This window comes from Lampetra fluviatilis, chromosome 10 (assembly GCF_964198595.1).
Source record: "Lampetra fluviatilis chromosome 10, kcLamFluv1.1, whole genome shotgun sequence".
In the NCBI taxonomy this organism is placed as follows: domain Eukaryota; kingdom Metazoa; phylum Chordata; class Hyperoartia; order Petromyzontiformes; family Petromyzontidae; genus Lampetra; species Lampetra fluviatilis.
In genome coordinates, this window is record NC_136284.1 from 9870059 (window position 1) to 9887790 (window position 17732).

The following is a 17732-nucleotide window of genomic DNA, read 5'->3' on the forward strand; positions in this document are numbered from 1 at the left end:
ACAGCTACCTCGGCTACCCTTAAAAAATTATGCTTATTTATTGTTAACGATAATATAATTCTCACACAGTAAGCGAATACACGAATCAATGTGAATTGAGCGTTCCACAAAGGCCTTCAACAACGGATTTATTGGTTTACATGAAACGGTATTTGTTTATTCATCTAATGCAGAGATTTCACACCAAAAAATGGAGAAAAAAATGAAGTCACAGTATTCGGTCTCTCTTTGTTTCCGTCAGTGCTGTACTGGGTAAGACAATAATAAATGGTCTGCGACATTCTCCTTGTTACAGAAAACAAAGACATGTATCTCCATTGCCAAAAAAGTTCATGAACATTTAAAATGCATCAAACATCAACACATTTTCAGGAGAATCTTCGCACAGAGCCAAATATATCTTAAGTAAATGCCGTTATGGACGCCATTGTCAATGCACGAATAAAAAAAAACTTTAATACAGTGTAACCAAAAACTGGAGCCCAAAGATGCACTGAGATTGTTACCCTCACAGTGCCATTGTTCAGTTACCCAAGGCTAAAAGTTCGTGAATAAATGCGTGTGCATTACTAATGAGTGAAGTAAAAACCAGTCCAAGGTCGCATGGTTTAAACAAATGCAATTGGAAACAAACTTGAAGGCGTAGGACGATGATGCAATACATGTTATTTCCTTTCAACAAATGACCAACTCTCCCTTACTGGCTTTTATCTACAAGGGCGTTTCAAGGTTAACCTGTACTTTTTGTTCTAGATAATGGGAGAAGAATGATAGATCACTGCTGGAAGATTGTGGGAGTTGGAATGTCAACATTTGGCAACTCCAGTGTGAAGTGACATCTCGGCTGTGCAAAGCAGTCTGGGTATTTTCCAAGATAGCGGAATAAAAGTATTGTCACGCGTTGTGGGGCAGCATTGTTATGAAATGTTTGGTGGAGGGAAATGTCAGTAACTGAAATTTACACGATGTCAGATGTAAATTTTTGCTATGCGTGTCTCATGCATAGGTGTGTTAGGTGCATTAGGTTTAACAGTAGAAATTAGTAAATATAACGTGATGAGGATGTGAAAGCAGATGTCCTGCAATGTCTGCGTACTTGTAAAAAACTCTATATGCTACCGGCAATAAGGTGTCACAACACCTATGGGTCAAATGCATGTGTAGCAGGGGAATACGTTGAAAAACAGTACGAATCATTCACTTAGGTTTACTTCTACACATCTCAACGTTCAGGTTATCCTTGAACCACCCTAATATAATGCAGTTTTAATGTAAATATTTGTCTTTAAAAAAAGTGATCTTTCTTGAATTCCCTATCATTTATATTTCTCTCAAGAATTTTAAACCATGAGCCATGAACACAAAATGGCCAGGTTACCTGAAGGGTTGTGAGGATGGCCAAAGCCGGGCTCAAATTTAGGTCAGGCCCAGAACGGGTGGTTTGGTGTCATTGACCTTCAGGACAGGGCATGTTAAACAAAGACCACATCAAGCTCCATGGTGCCAGTTCTTCTGAGGAATGGACTTTAGTGTCCTCACGTTATTGTCTATGCAGCAAACGCTCTTGAGGCTGGACTTCGGCTTAAGCATTGCCAGTCTATCATAACTGAGATCCAGTATGACAGCCTTATGCTTAATAGTTGTTGATGCAACCCGTGTATGGTTCAGCACCTATGACTTTTCTGCATTTTTTGTAGTTACAATTACAGTCATAATACAGTTGAACAAATTGGAAAAAAAATAAATTACATTAAATCCATCTCAATTCATTTCATGAAATACATATGGAAATCTTAATTCCCATTATTACCGGTGTTAATATACAATACACATCGTATAATAATCATACACACGTGTAAAATGAGCCGTAACTGTTTAATGACGCAATATAATGCAAGACGGCTACAAAGGCCACCTTTACCGTCACTTTTTTGCACACCAGTGCCCTCCGGCCCCCACACCAAAACGGGCAAAATAAATTACTGAATAAACTTGAGAAATAAATTGCTTACGCTTGTACTCGTTTGCCTCACGGTGCTCTGTGGCTTAGTGCCACTTGTGCCTCTTGTTCCCATGACTACTTCGTAGTCCGGATTCCCACGGCAGCCTCGTGACGAGCGCGTGCTCAAGTTCCACGGTTCAACTTTTCCCTGGGCCCGCGTGGTGGCTCCCTGTGGCCAAGGTGGCTAAGCCCGCTTTGCTTTAAGCCGGGCCCACCCTCGGAAACAGTCGCGATGTCATGGGGGCCGACTCAGAAGAGACGACAGCCATTAAGGTTTACTGCGGGCCCATCAATTTCTTATTTGTTCTTACAAAATAACGGTGGTTAGCTTCTGGGTAATGGAAGCCAACGTCAGTATGCGTTCAAACTACTTTTTATACATTTGTGCTTGAGGAACACATTTCAGGCGTGGCTCGGATCTGTTTATATTTGTCATGGAAATGCAGCAAGTTATTCACCCCCACTGTGCAGAGGTGATGATAGTTGTAAATGAGTGGCGAACTAATATGAACACGTTTTTAGGGTATATCAATTCCCTATACTTAATCCCAGGTTAAAGCCCAGGTTGCTAGAGCACATACTAGTCAGTGCGTGGTGAGGCCTTCATCGAACAGTGGATTAACAGAAGCCTGGACATTATTTGTTTCATATATAAAAGCCCAGGATGTGACACCCAAGATGTTCGTGTTGCTGGCTAAGCACTCCCAACACAGATATTGGAGCCCTGAGACATTCAGCCACGTCCACTAATCTCCTTATTGCATGTCAATCAATGTCAAATGCTTGTCCATGTAATAGCTAAGATGAACGCGACAAGGGCATTAACAGCTGATTTAAGTGACAAGGGAGCAAGGACAATTCACACCAAATGTGGATTTAGGCGGCCAAGTCCAGCTGTGCGGTACAGCACTGCCCCCTACCCTGGTGTGCACGGGGAGGTGCCATCGCAGCCTCAACGCTCATGAGATGCAGGCACTGAAGAGCCACCGCAGATCTTTCGGTAATGGAAATAAAAATAATAAAATAATTCTCACGACGTTTCGTCCACAACGCAAGCAGCCGTCCTCAGGTGAAGAACAGGTCTGTCGAGAAGACAGAGTCTGAATGACAACCCCAGGCTTGGAGCGTCTATTTAAGCTGGCTTGGAGGGGGGGAGACGCTCCAAGCCTGGGGTTGTCATTCAGACTCTGTCTTCTCGACAGACCTGTTCTTCACCTGAGGACGGCTGCTTGCGTTGTGGCCGAAACGTCGTGAGAATTATTTTATAATGTTTTATTTTATTATTTTAGTATTTCCATTCTACGTGACTTTACCGAAAGAACCAAGAAGATGAATCCCTGCAGTCACGAAAGCTTTAAATCGAAAGCCAACACAGAGTTTACACCGTGCGATGATTGGCGTGCTTTCCGCAGACATACCCTTACCAGTGTTTTGAAAACAAAATGGAAATGCTGCTGCCATGAAAAAGTAAGCCTGAATTTGTAAGTCTAAGTAATTAAATACAACTCTTTTTTTTGTTTCCTGCGTTTTCTTGAGAACAGTAAATAAAGGTGGAGGAGTGGGGGGGGGTTCAGTGGTCCGCCTCTGAGGCTCTCTGTCTCAACGTCCACGGCTTCGAGCGATAGGCAACAAGGGTACGGCAAAGAGTCTTACTGTGCCACTACGTGGCCTTCGGATTCGAGCAGTCGGCCGCACAGCGGATGGTTCGGTTTGTACGGTCGCTCGGCCGATGCCGGAGTGCACAGGCGGGTCCTCTCTCCGCCCGACTGTGAACAGCTGGGCCAAGGCAACAAGGGTGTGGGCCTGAATCGCACAATTGGCGCCCTACGTGCGATGGGGTCGTTCTGTTTATACCAACTCTGTGTCCGTGCTCCTCCGTGCGGTCCGTGGTGGCGAATTTCAAAGTGGAGACACTGGACCATCGTCTCGCTCTTAATGTTGCCCCTAGTTCCTTGGCCTGTGGAGGTCAAGTGAGGGAATCACAGCACAGTATCTACTCGTAGGCTTAATTTACCTCGGTTCCTACGTTCTCTGAGAATCAGAAAAAAACGTTATTTTGTTTTCATTTAATTTGCTTACAATATAATATATATTATTTTTATTCTGAAGCTTTGGTTCTGTCTTAAGAACACAAAATGTCTCGTCCTGTAAACATTGAAGCGGCATAGCGGAACGGAAGTCTTCAATCGTAAGTTTCCATTCTGAAGCGGCAGCTGCCTCCACCACCACCAGCACCGCTGCCGCCGCCACCGCCACCACAATCCCAGCTCCTGTTCCTTCCCCCTGGTGGGTAGAGGGGGCAGCACTGTCCACACCAGTCACCATCGCTTCCACGTCGCCTCCAAGGAGCCAGGACCGGCGGAGTGACGGTGACGGGAAAACGGAACGCGCTGTGTCGGCTAGCGTAGCACGTTGGCCCTCATGCTGAGGCGACGCAGCCTGCGCGCTTTGGTGCGGGCGTCCGTGCTGCTGGAACGACGCGTCGTGTCCGGGGGGCTTGGGCTGGTGTGGTAACTGGCGCAGTACGGGGGCCGGTCACTGTCATCCCCCATGAACTTGAGCCCCACGACGCCGACCGAGGCTGAGGAAAGGGAAGAAGAGAGCGAGGGAAGTGAGCCATCGCCTCGACCAAAGCACAAAACAGAAAGGGGGATGTTTTGTTCTTTTGTTATCAAGGTGGTGGAGGGGGGTTAGGCAGTGAAGGAAGGGAAGCATCCATGACCAAAAATGCACAATATCACAGCAAGTCCACCCTGGTTAGCAAAATAGAATGTGGGAATGGGAAGTTAGGTCATGCATTGGTTTGGTCAGGTAGAAGTTGTTGTTTTCAAGGTAGTGTATGATTGAGATGGTAAATTGAGGAAGTGATGGCTCAACCTTGGAGAAGCTGCTTTCCCCAATTCCTACTGATCCGCTGCGACTTCTGAGCCTGAAAGAAAAAGACCTAAGTTATCTAAACAGAAAAACTGGAGATGTCCCCGACACAAACCCTGGAAACTAAAACAAAATGTTAAAAATACCTGTGGGAGAGAAACACACTTGCATTGTTATGCAGGGGAAGAAATATGTTAAAAGTAAAAATGGGGCATTCGTGAAAAGTCACACTGCACATGGAGCAGCACAGAGGTGACTTACGATGGAGCTGAAAACGAAACCGCGTACACGCTTCAGTCTCTTATCGTATTTATCGTTACAATGAGCCAATACCGTCCATCACTCCTCTCTTGAAGCCTCACCTCTACTTCCCTCCCCTCACCCCTCCACTCCTCCACGTCCCTCCCCTACCCTTTCCTCGATCGTGGTGTCTCATCCTGAAGTCCTTGCACGCCCCTGCTATCCAAATCGTGTTTTTGTGTTGCCGTTTTGTAAACTATGTTCAACGCCTCGAGTAAAAGGCGCTCTATAAATATAATATAATAGGCAGTCTAATTACTTAAAGGCAACGGGGCTTTGCAGTGGAAACTAAAGTGACGCTACTCTGATTTCCCATTTGCCAATTCTTACGGTGGGATAAGTTTGTGCATAGTATTAACCACGGTTGTCTACATGTAGTGTTGTATTTAACAATGTGTTTTACGTGTAATTATATGTATACAATACACTCAAGAATCAGAAAATTAACATATGCAATTTTTGTGAGAGTTTATGAATTAATGCATGAATAAAATCGCATGTACGTTTATGAATGAACACAGAAATGGGCACACTACGTGAATACGAGCTTGTTAATAATCTATTAGCGGGCTCACTAATTATACACGTACGAGTTCATCGATCAATGAATTAATGGTCTCACTAATTACAGCTGTACGAGTTTACGAACGAACATGTCAGTGAACTCATTAATTACATTGATACGATGTTATGAATTCACGTGTTAATGGACCCACTAAATCGTACACTTATGACTGTACCAGGGTTCGGCAACCAATATGACAGAGAGAGACAATTTTTTATTCCACTTTGCTAAAAAGCCCAATATTTCAAGAGCCACGATGCTTGTGCGTAACGTCACGTAGCAGTCCCTCAAAGAGCCGCATGCGGGTTCTGGAGCTGCAGGTTGCTGACGCCTGGATTATAGCAATTCACATATTCACGTATCACAGCTTCGCCCATTACTTGCTCCCATCTATTTAATTTCGCCTCATCTTCGCCATTACATTCACATGTACCATTGTTAATTCTCTGCATCGCACCTTGACCAAGGCACTATATAAATTACAATAAGATGTATTAATAATAGGCCACACCTCCATTTAAAAATCACATTTAAGAAGCTGCACTCCGAACATTACGCCTGCTAATTTGGCAAAACATTGCGGTACAAACCCCCCCCCCCACACTCTCGGACCATGCACTCCCTTAGCACGAAACGCACGCACATTCTCATCGGGTTGCCTGGCAGCTCCAGGTGAGAAGTCTCGCAAGGCCCCACTGCGCTACGGATAAAAATGAACTCGGAGGCAGATTATTTATTATTCAAGTAAATCGGCTTGCATCTCACCTTCCTCCACCTGCTTGTGTTCCTCCGACGGGAGCTGCCGTTGCGATGGAGACGGTCCGTTCTGTCCCTTGCTGCTCCCCTCTGGGCTGTCTGCACATGGCAACAGCAGCAGCAACAACAGCAGCGCTGGTGACAATGGCAGCAGCTATCATGCAAGCTACAGCATCTGACAATTCAATAAAAAGTGAGCTGTATGCACATGTACAGCCCCTTTTGTCAATCCACTGCTGGATGAGGGCCGTGCACGATATCTCCATCTTATATTCAATCGTCATCTATGCCACGTGGGACATTACACAAAGACAAAACTCCCCCATAAAGCCTTTAACAAATTCTTGGGGCAAGTACTGTTAGCAAGCACCTATTAAGGCCGGCACGGTACACGTGGAGGTGGGTGGCCAGCACCACTCCCGGCCGCCTTTGTCTTCTCCCCAAAGCCGATGTTTACACACTGCATTGGGTATTCATGTAAGGCTGAGTCGACCTAGCTGATGCCCAGAACCAGTTTTAGATATTCGTCACTGATATTGGATACGAACTTGAGTCACCGAGTTCGTAGCACAGTGCGATAACCACTACACTACCGCTCCCCATGGGACATTACACGTACACACAAAAACACACACACACGATCCCTATACATTTGAATTAGCACTTTCCATATCAAGCGTATTTTGCTTAACCAGGTGAGAACTCAAGAGACCGGGGTAATTCTCATTAACAAGATCGACCTGAGCAACCTGAGTGACCGCATCATGAGGGACATTTCTCGTATACACACACACAATCTCTGTCTTCAGATCAGCGCTCTCTACATCACGTGGCACATATTTACTCATCATCAGGCGAGCGCAACGTGTCACGAATACAGGACATATCAGAATGGAGGAGATTGGTAAACATGCAGAGACGGAGCGTGATGGGTGGTGAGGACTGGCGTTCAAGGAGCTAGTAGATGACTGTTGGGGGAAGGCGTCTGTAATGGGGTGGGTGGGGGGGGTATCGGCAAATGGGGCAGACGAAGTTTGGAGTTAAGAGAAAGTCAACAGTGCTGATAGCCAGGGTGAATGGGTTTCAGACAACAGCTGCAGCAGAGCAGGAGGAGTGACCCTCCCAATGACAGGTGGTTGACGCTGGGTTTCGTCCGGTGGCGTCCTTGATTGTTGGAGCTGGGGCTATGTACGAGTAGGGAAGTATTGCCATATGATAGGGGAGAGGTAGAAAAGGTGCAACAGTTCACACAAGCGGTCTCCCTAAATATGCTTCATCCGGGGTGGAACAGTGGTGTAGTGCTTAGCGCACTGAACTATGGACATGGCATCTTGAGTTTGATTCCTGCCGATGGCTGACATCAGTGGCGAGTGATATTCTTCATCATCCCACAATGACCAGTATGGTGAAGTATGGTCAAACAATGCCCCATCCTTAAAGCAGCATGGGGAATCCATCGAGCAGATTCATACATTTGCTGTACATGTACTGATTAATCTACCAGTAAGTAAATCTCCATTGCAAGGATGGCCATCCAGTATTCATAGGCTAACTTTATAATAATTGTGTTTGGACCATGGCAGCAGTACTCTTGTAATGGGCATAAATAAAGTCAGCAGATGTATTTGATATATATATGGCTATTATTTCTTTGTCTGTTGGAACAATGGGTAAAGAAAACGATATGAAAAATAATCCAATATACACAAAACTTAAGTATAAAGTTATGTTGCTTTTACAGACTCGCCTTTTAGAAAACCGACAAATAGAATCAAAGGGCCAGCCAGCCCAAAACCTAAAACTACAAATCAGCACATCAAGGACTATTCATAAATATGTGCAAGCAGTTTTCCGTGGCAGCCAGCCATCGACGACCGTACTGCTATTAAATACTTCAGTGCAGTGGCGGCTCCTGCAAAATCTCTCAGGGGGGGCAAATGTCTGGATGATTGATAAGGTCCACCCATGCAATGAATAAATTAACAGCTTAAGCATGTAAAGGCAACTTCACTTCTTTAATATTAATGAAAAATAAAGTGACTCTTACAATACATCTTGTTTGTTTATATACTCACTATTAAAACAAACCACTCAAGTTTATTTTATTAAAGATTCCACTAGGTGGCGATAAATTATATTGTTGGATGAAACGTGCTTACGTATGATGACGTTAGCACGTATGATGACGTAAGCACGTTAGTGCATGCCCTCCCGGAAGCCATAGAGAATGCATTGCAGCGCCCCCGTTCGATAAAAAAACATCTTTGAATGTAAGTCTATGGGGCCACTCGGGGCGATTCTCAGCCGTAGTGAAATCGCCCAAAAAGAGGCGGTACTCCACAGAACGTGACATGACGCTGATTGGACTATATCCAGAGGCTGACAGTGACGGCTAGCGTGACTCTGTGGTTGAATGACATTGGTGGTGCGTCGCCCAATCGCCCGAATGAAGAAACCGCCCCTGCTTCAGTGGACAAAGAAATGCTGGGAAGGCGATACAGGAGCCATGAAATATGCACGGTTTTTCTTCCTAGTCGTTTTTATTTTTTTTACCATCGATCGCGGCGAAGTTCCCCGAGTCGCTCCCGGGCGTCATGGTCCGTGGGTCGCCGTCGTCCGTGCTGCTGAAGCTGCCGTTGGTCTTCCCATTGGTCGCCTTCTCTCGCATGCCCACCGACCTCCCGCTGCCCACGCGGCTTCGACTCCCGTTCCGGGAAAGGGGCGCTCTGGCTCGCCTCCGTGGGGTCATGACCATGACCGGTTGTTCTTCCGTCGAGGGCTCCGGCTTCGTCTCGCCGGGCTTGGCAGCCGCCGTGTCCTCCTCGTCCGACACTTTATCGACCGACAGTCCCTTTTTGAGGCGTTGGTCTATAAAAAGGGAATAATCGGACGATGATTAAAAATCATTACTCGAGTGTTCTGGCTGGCTGTTGGACGAGTTCGTCTCTGCCCCAACTTTAACTCTGTTGTCGGTCAGTTAAAACACGTAGGCTTTCGTGACCAGTTTTTTTTTTGGGTTAGATCACGTGAATATATCTATTGTTAGTGGCTGCTGTGAGCCGTTACCACCGAAACTAGCTGGGTGCCTGGCTAAACGGGATATTTTGTGTAACAAATGAGCATTGAATTGATATGGCGAAAAAATAAGTACGGAAGACATATGTGCATTACTGCCGTGTTGATTCAGGGACGTCTCACTTCAGTCTCGAGACTGTTTTTGATGACGATCATGCCTTTTTTGTTTTGATAACCACTTAATAATGATCACAGGAAATGCATGAATATGAGGGGGGGGGGGGATATAAACACACAAGCACGTGACATTCAAACCAGACGACCTGGTTCCTGTACTGGCTGCGACAGGCCACCTCATAACTCTGCAGGTCGAGAGTCCGGTGAGCGCGGTTCACTCGCCGTGCCCACAGAGCAGCGGCGTGACACCGTGTGCCGCCACTCCGGGCACTGCACGGCGTTATTTGAACCTGACGATAACGCGATTATCTCTCGGAGTCAACGGTAATAATGCTCCATAATAGAGGTGTTTTGGGTTAGATCGCGTAAATATGTAAATGTGTCGTTAATACCCGCCACGACCCGACACAACCAACTAGTCAGAGTTGTCACGTAAACAGAACGTAGCCAATTTGTCACTAGTACAGCACTAGTACAGCACTAGTGTATAGTGTAGAGTAGTGTATAGTGTAGAGTAGTGTAGTGTATAGTGTAGTGTACTAGTACAGCACACGGTGTGTTGGAGCGCCAAGCCACAACATTTACAATCTGAGTACGACGTTTCGCCAGGAATTACAACTAGCTTCATCAGGCGACAGCCAGATTTATGGATAATATTGGTCGCGAAAGCCGACGTGTTAATAATGCCGATGATACATTTGTAATTTGCACCGAGAACTTTCATTGGGTGCCACACCTATACTGTCCAGCAGTTTCAAGCCTCTCCGAAACACATGTGGTCGACTGAGATGTAAAAATAAACTTACATTAGATTCCTGGAATTGGAGGTTATGCTAATACTACCGGGACGTGAATACAAACAACCGGATTAAATGTAATGGCAGTTGAATAAATATAACAAGTTTTGACCAACTTGTACTTTTACACCACGATGCATTCATCATAGCACATCGAGGCAGCAGCTCGTGGTGTCTGGTAAAGTTCGTGCATCATGTGAGCAGGACTCTATTCTGCTGGTGTCATTCATAGAATCGTTGTATATCTGCTGGTGTATGCATGAACCAAGCTCGAACCCACCACCATGCTCAACAAAGAACAGAAATAATGTATTTCTTGAAATTCATCACACTAATAATAATGCAACATCCTCAAGGAGTCTCAAGACTTTTCAAAAACAATCCCAGCATTGATGATTGGCATGTGGGAGAGCAACTGATAACCTGGAGAAAACCCGTGCATACGAGGGAGCGACTTTGTATGCGTGTAGATTTTAGTTCGCACCACACGTAGCCAATCGGAGGTGGGGGGGGACAACAATCCCATCTCTTGGCCACGTCAGAACTTCACACCTACACCACCTGGCAAGCTCTTTACCAATGAGACTCAACCCTGTCTAGCTTCGGAGACCCATGAACTCAAGTGCATTCAGGGGTCATTTAGCCATAGGCCATTACTGTTATTATTATTATTATCCCGGTTCGAAATAAAATCATGGTCATTTTCAAAATGATTTTATATTTATGTATAATCAAACAATTAATTAGAAATTAATTATAGCGTTTCCCTCTTCACATGCGTGGCTATTCTGCGGGTGCTTAGGTTTTCTCCCACGTCAATCGTCGTGATGTAGTATATTGAAATTAGGCAGGTTTAACTTATGTTTATCTTTTGTAGGGATTTTAGCCACAGGGAACCAAGCTGAAACCCTATTCCCTACTGAAGGGGTACCACAGGTAATTCCAGTACCTACAGGGTATTAATCAAGTTTAACATTCTCCGGGTTCTCTAGTTTCCTCCCACATGTAAAACAATCCTTGAATTATCCGATAACAGCTGAATACATAGAGGACCGCAGAGCTTGGCCAATTGTTGGCACCAGCTCAGAGCATTGGCCGCTGCCTTCCCGCGCGTCTGCGGTTCCTCCTCGTCGCACCTCCAGCTCGTCATCTCTCTCTCTCTCTCGCTCTCTACGAGAGCGAGTGAACGCTGTGCGGTGGCGGCGACGCGTTGAAAGTTGAACGTTACCAAAATAACCACCGAGTGGGCTCCCCCCCCCCCACCCCACCCCACCTATGATGTCGAGCTGTTTCCAGCGCTCCTTGTTGTAGACAATGCACTCGCGCCACGCCGCTCCGAAGTACGCGATGTCGACGGACAGCACGGAGCCCGGGGCGGGGCTGGCTTTGCCGCCTCTCTGGCTCACCTCCATGCCCCCGACACTGCGCTCAGGAAATTACGAACGGGGGGGGAGGGGGGGGGAGAAAATAAAAACACTCATTGAGGGGGAAGGTGTGTAACGAATCACCCCCACCACGTGCTTTGGTGACCACTCTCAATTCAACGATGGGATTCGACTTAGAATTCGGTGTGTGTGAAATCTCTATTGGCTGCAGGGTTTACGAGAATCTATCGGATACAACATGAACGTTTAAATCAAATCGATTCTTACGCGCAGAATTCCATGCCTGTATTGTGGCCGTAAGAATCGACTTCAATCGATGAATCGACGCGTCGTTAGGTGCCTATTTAGGACACACGGTTTGTTATGCACCAATTATAATCCAACTGCACCATCATTAGTGCTGCTTTATCAGTCCGGTTTGTAGATTCAATGAAGTTCGCCTTGGGTTTCCCAGTCTCAGGTGACTCACGCAGGTGGATTCATTGATAGTTGGAATGCAAATGCAGCATGTGGAGGTGATGTTAATGGTCCCAGTGCTGGGTTCCCACAAGACCAGTTCCCGCGGGAAGCTGCATGGGCTGCATGCACCCCATATGGTGGAGACAGTGCTGATGATGAAGCCACTGCCAGGACATTTGAGTTTCTAAATGGGTCTCTCTGTGAGAATATGGGCTTCTGTGCAAGGCTATGGGGTCTTTTTGCGATTCTATCTCTGTGAGAAGGCAATGATGATGGTGATGATGAATTTGTTTCCAGCGAATTCCAATAACTCAGTGAATCCACCTGTAACTCAGTGAATCACCGGAAGCCAGAAAACCTGAGCTGGAGATTGTGGCCTTGGGCAACCCAGAGCCACCAGCTAAGCACTTCGTGTGAAGGAGTGAACAGACATCTTTCATTTAATCTTGTTTTGAAGCTTTCGTGACTGCAGGAATCCAAACTCTTTGGTTCTTTCGGTAAAGTCACGTAGATAGAAAATTAATCAATCACGACGTTCTGATCGCAACACAAGCGACCGTTTTCTTATAAAATTTCTTCAGTTAACAGAGCATTACATGGCGTCCAGGGAATGGCTCCTGAAGACGACACCACAGCATGAGTCGCGCATTCACTTCAACAGGCCACCGTTATCCCCACTCCATGAGCCCCAGTGCAGTTGCACAGCCTTCACGCTCGATAGCTACGCCACTGCCTACCCAGCTCTGGAAGGTGCTTGTTCAATAATCGTAGTGACGGTGGATGGACGGATGATAAATGATAGATGAACGGTAACGATTATAACGACGTTGGATGATGATGAATGATGGACGACAATGACTATGGCAATGATAATGATCTCCTTCTTTCGTACGGCTGCTGATGTAGATGCAGAGCAACAACTGCAATTTCACATTCAGGTGGTCAAGCCAGATAACCGTGTCAGGAGTAGAGAGTGTGTCGCTGTGATGTCTGCTTCGTATTTGTGAATTGGGCATTGTGTCGTTATATATTGTATGCTCTGTTCTGGATGACCAGAGTCACACACTGGAGAGTTTTTAATCGTCCATTTGTGCATCAGATATCCGCATCTGCCATGGTTTGCATGGACGCGATTTAAGGTGGACCGTGAATTTCGTGGAAAATCAAACCCAGGGATCATCTGCGTTGGGTCTTTCACAACAATATCGATGATGGATGATGATCGAAGATGACGCCGCCGCCGACGACTCCAACAGCGACAATGGCAGGGAGGAAGTCGGCCATGCCGGCGATGTCCCACGACCCTCGGGCTCTCACCTCGAGCGGCGCTTGGCGCTGGACGCGGCGCGCACGGCCTCCTTGACGAGCGGCGCCACGATGCCCTCCACCATGTCCGTTAGCACCGACAGCGTGGGCTCCACGATGAAGTCGATGAAGCCTGCGGAGCACGACGCCCGCGCAGGGAAAACGACAGCGAGCTCACGACGGCCCCTGGCCGCTTCAAAATAAATGGCCCCTCCCGAGCGCCGTGTCGGGCACTTCTACAAATGAACGCAGCCCCACGGGGTCATCCCACTGGGATTTTTGCACACAGCGTTGGTGTACGGTGTTTTTTGCTGCAATAATTTGCTGTCTTTTCTTGGATTTTCTGTTTGCACTCAGTTACATATTCACTTAAAGATGTTTTTTTGTTAATGTTTTTGTTTTATGTTTGTTGCGCTTGCACCCGATTCAAGAGCCGAATGGCTCACAGGGCTATACCTAATAAATGAACTTGAACTTGACGTAATTACACACACGTTATGGGACAGAGGACAGCGATTCAAAATGCAATGTTGAAGTGTACCTCTGTGCTCCCACATTATTGCACCTTTGCGCTCACCGACCCACACTAACCAGCACATCTCATTGATCTTAGAAGCTAAGCAGGTCTGAGCTTCGGTAGTGCTGGCGTGGGTGTTCACAGTGTATGGAACAGGTGTTTCAGGCTGTGGGGTTAGATTGGAGGTAGATGAAAATAGTGTTAGCAAAATCCATTGTTGTACTGAACCGTGCTGGAACGTCTATGCTCCCAGCCTTCACCAACCTCAACCAACCAGCATGGTGAAGTATGGTCAAATAACCCCCATACTGTGTGCAAAAAACGGACTGTACACGTGCGTGTACACTATATATGGGGTTTCCCTTTGAGAGTAAATATCGACATGGAACGTGACACAGAATGTTCCACCACCATCCCAGCTCACGTGAAAAAGCCAGTTCATGTGGAGTACGTCTGATAGCATTGCACTGCATTTCTCCGTTATTGGGAACAGTAGACACATTATTTTTTTATCTCCAGACTATGACCAAATAAAAAGATACACTTGATAATTATTCTAATAGCTACATGAATCTTCAAAGTACAGGTTTCCCTCATTTGAACCAGGTTCGATTTGTGCAATTTCACGTATGTGTGGCTAAACTATTTCTACCCACTATGAATTCACCCATATACAGTCGGACGTGGGACAACATTGTCTGTGTGTACTGTGTGCGTGTGTGTACTGTGTGTATGTACTGTGTGAGTGTGTGTACTGTCTGTGTGTACTGTGTGCGTGTGTGTACTGTCTGTGTGTACTGTGTGCGTGTGTGTACTGTCTGTGTGTACTGTGTGCGTGTGTGTACTGTGTGTATGTACTGTGTGCGTGTGTGTACTGTCTGTGTGTACTGTGTGCGTGTGTGTACTGTGTGTATGTACTGTGTGCGTGTGTGTACTGTCTGTATGTACTGTGTGAGTGTGTGTACTGTGTGTATGTACTGTGTGCGTGTGTGTACTGTCTGTGTGTACTGTGTGCGTGTGTGTACTGTGTGTATGTACTGTGTGCGTGTGTGTACTGTCTGTATGTACTGTGTGAGTGTGTGTACTGTCTGTGTGTACTGTGTGCGTGTGTGTACTGTGTGTATGTACTGTGTGAGTGTGTACTGTCTGTGTGTACTGTGTGTGTGTGTGTACTGTCTGTATGTACTGTGTGAGTGTGTGTACTGTCTGTGTGTACTGTGTGCGTGTGTGTACTGTGTGTATGTACTGTGTGCGTGTGTGTACTATCTGTGTGTACTGTGTGCGTGTGTGTACTGTCTGTGTGTACTGTGTGCGCTCCCTGGCAGGCAGCTGCCTCCTCGTGTGGTTCTGTCAGGTACGCCCCCTTTTTTTGGAACGCATCTACTACTACCGCATAAAGCGAGGGGAACCTGCATCTGAACAGGTGTGGCGGCTTACGGCAGTTCTGGGAGGGCATCCACGCAGCACGGAATAGATCGTGGCTAATGACTTACGGGGGCTCAACGATAGTTATAACCCACCAATAAACAGCGCGGGCAACTCACCGACTTGTGACTGCGGTACCATGGTGGATTTGCGGTCACACAGCGGAGAGAAGGGCAGGCCCAGCTCCTCCTCGCGGTCTCCCTGCGTCAACATGAAGCGCAGCGAGGACAGAGACTCAACACGGCGTTCGATTTGTCAATTTTACAGTGGGGGGGGGGGATGAAAGAAAATAACTTTCACCAAGCCGCATCGACCAGTGTGGTGAAGTATGGCCAAGCAACCCCCCCCGTAAACGACACTGCACGAGGGCAGATTCATCCAATAGCAGATTGAAAAATACCGTAACTGTAACGAACACATAACAGGTGCTGTTGCCTGAATGTGTTGTATGTACTTTGAAATAATAATGATGATGCTATAATAATAATAATAAATAACGTGTTTAATCTTGGGAAGCCTCACCGAGTCTCAAGACTCTCTTTTTTAAGGAGGGCGCTGCTAAATGTGCATGCTTGTCCAGCTCCGATGATGAGAGTTTGGCTTCTCGTGAAAGGGAACCCGGGTACACGGAAAAGGAACCCACCACACGCCAAGAAGGGGGGGGGGCGCTCCCCAGCTCATAGCTCCACGCAGAGATTAGCGAAGACAACTGAAAGCGGAGTCCAGGGGACAAAGTAAATAATTATAGCCAGGAAATTCCCACCCCACCCCCCCATATGAAATCGCCCCCTGGACTTACGCCACTCGTTACCAATCAATGTCCATGATTTATTTCACTACGGACGCCTCCCTCGTGTTTTCATCATTACCGCTCGTGCCACGCCGGTTGGGGCTGTCATCTTTGAATTAAACAAACAACAACAATCAAGATCACGCACAAAAGGTTTGAGCGCCTCAAAGTCGTGCATCCTGTTGGATGTGCATTTGGGACAACAGTGGCAAAACCACTGAAGCTATTCAGAGACTCAAAACAGAGTAAAAGTAGTGCTAAAGAGACGAAGGCATTTACTGCTCACCTGGTTAAGCAAACACACTTGTGTACCGATGGCAAACCTACTCGTGGCTGTGCGCACTTACCGGTTGTGTCAATCACAAAAACACCGTGACCACATTTGCCCATCAGCTTAGATAGATTATTGGGGCAAGTGATGTGGGCAAAGCCACGTGAATTCTGAAATAATACATCTCATATGAATGATATAATTTGGGTTTGCTATGCGTTCATCACGCACACATAGTCACCTTTGTATCCCCATTGCTGCTGTTGGGCTGACGATACCACGTACAGTACTCGTGTTAGGTTACGTAGACCCAGAGGGCTACAAGTGGTGGGCAGCAGAGAGCAGTGCTGCAAAATAGACTGTTGTATTGTATTCCTATGCCCCTGCATCCCCCACCACCACCAACCGCCTTCACCAACACACGCCGATCAGCATGGTGAAGTATGGTCAAATAACCCAAGACCCGCACAGCATGTGGAGGCCCTCGGCCAGCAGCGGATAGATTAAAGGCCTGTACATGCGCACATCTTAAGGCTAATGAATGCAATAAGGTACCACAAACTAGACAAAACAAAAGAGACAACAGGCATGAGGCAGTGCAAATGGAACAAAAACGAGCAGATTCTTGGATCGAACTGTGACCCTTAATCAAGACAAATTATGGGAGGAACGGCGTACGTGGTTGAGTGAATTGCTACAAGGCCAACACGTTACCTGCTGCAGGTTATCTTCTGCTCATTGCTTATTGCCCATAGCTTACTGCAAACTACATTCTGCGCATTGCCTGCCTGCTAACACTGCCTGTTTTATGTTCGTTGCCTACTGCTCGTTGCATCCGGTTGGGTAGGGGGGACCTCACCTGCTGGAAGAACTCCTCCAGGAGGGACTCGGTCCAGCGGCGGTGGAGCCGCCACTCCTTTGCCGGGTGGCTGATATCGGAGGTGTGCACGATCAGGGACATCGCCTTGGGCTTGTCGATGACGCTGCAGAGAGGGAACGTGGTGGGCGTGAGCCAAGTCCACACTTCGGTCGTAGGCAAGACGCCGATGCGGTGCCAACAACGATGTGGTTATTGAGTGTACTTGGGCATAGTT

At 46.8% G+C, this 17732-nt stretch overlaps 1 protein-coding gene across 2 annotated transcripts in view; it reads right to left on the reverse strand.

Moving 5' to 3' along the window:
• Positions 1 to 864: 864 nt before the first annotated feature.
• LOC144934552 (dual specificity calcium/calmodulin-dependent 3',5'-cyclic nucleotide phosphodiesterase 1A-like) overlaps positions 865 to 17732 on the reverse strand; it is a 31714-nt gene continuing 14846 nt past the window's right edge. The window contains exons 9-16 of one of the 2 annotated variants that reach the window (XM_078860469.1): positions 17498 to 17621; positions 15697 to 15778; positions 13648 to 13768; positions 11760 to 11908; positions 9051 to 9365; positions 6507 to 6596; positions 4880 to 4931; positions 4497 to 4583 (exon numbers count right to left, since the gene is read on the reverse strand). In XM_078860469.1, coding sequence (XP_078716595.1) covers positions 4906 to 4931; positions 6507 to 6596; positions 9051 to 9365; positions 11760 to 11908; positions 13648 to 13768; positions 15697 to 15778; positions 17498 to 17621 — 907 coding nt within the window. In that variant the 3' untranslated portion in view covers positions 4497 to 4583; positions 4880 to 4905. Of the gene's footprint in view, positions 4584 to 4879; positions 4932 to 6506; positions 6597 to 9050; positions 9366 to 11759; positions 11909 to 13647; positions 13769 to 15696; positions 15779 to 17497; positions 17622 to 17732 lie in introns of both variants that reach the window. The other variant, XM_078860470.1, reaches the window with a different exon arrangement.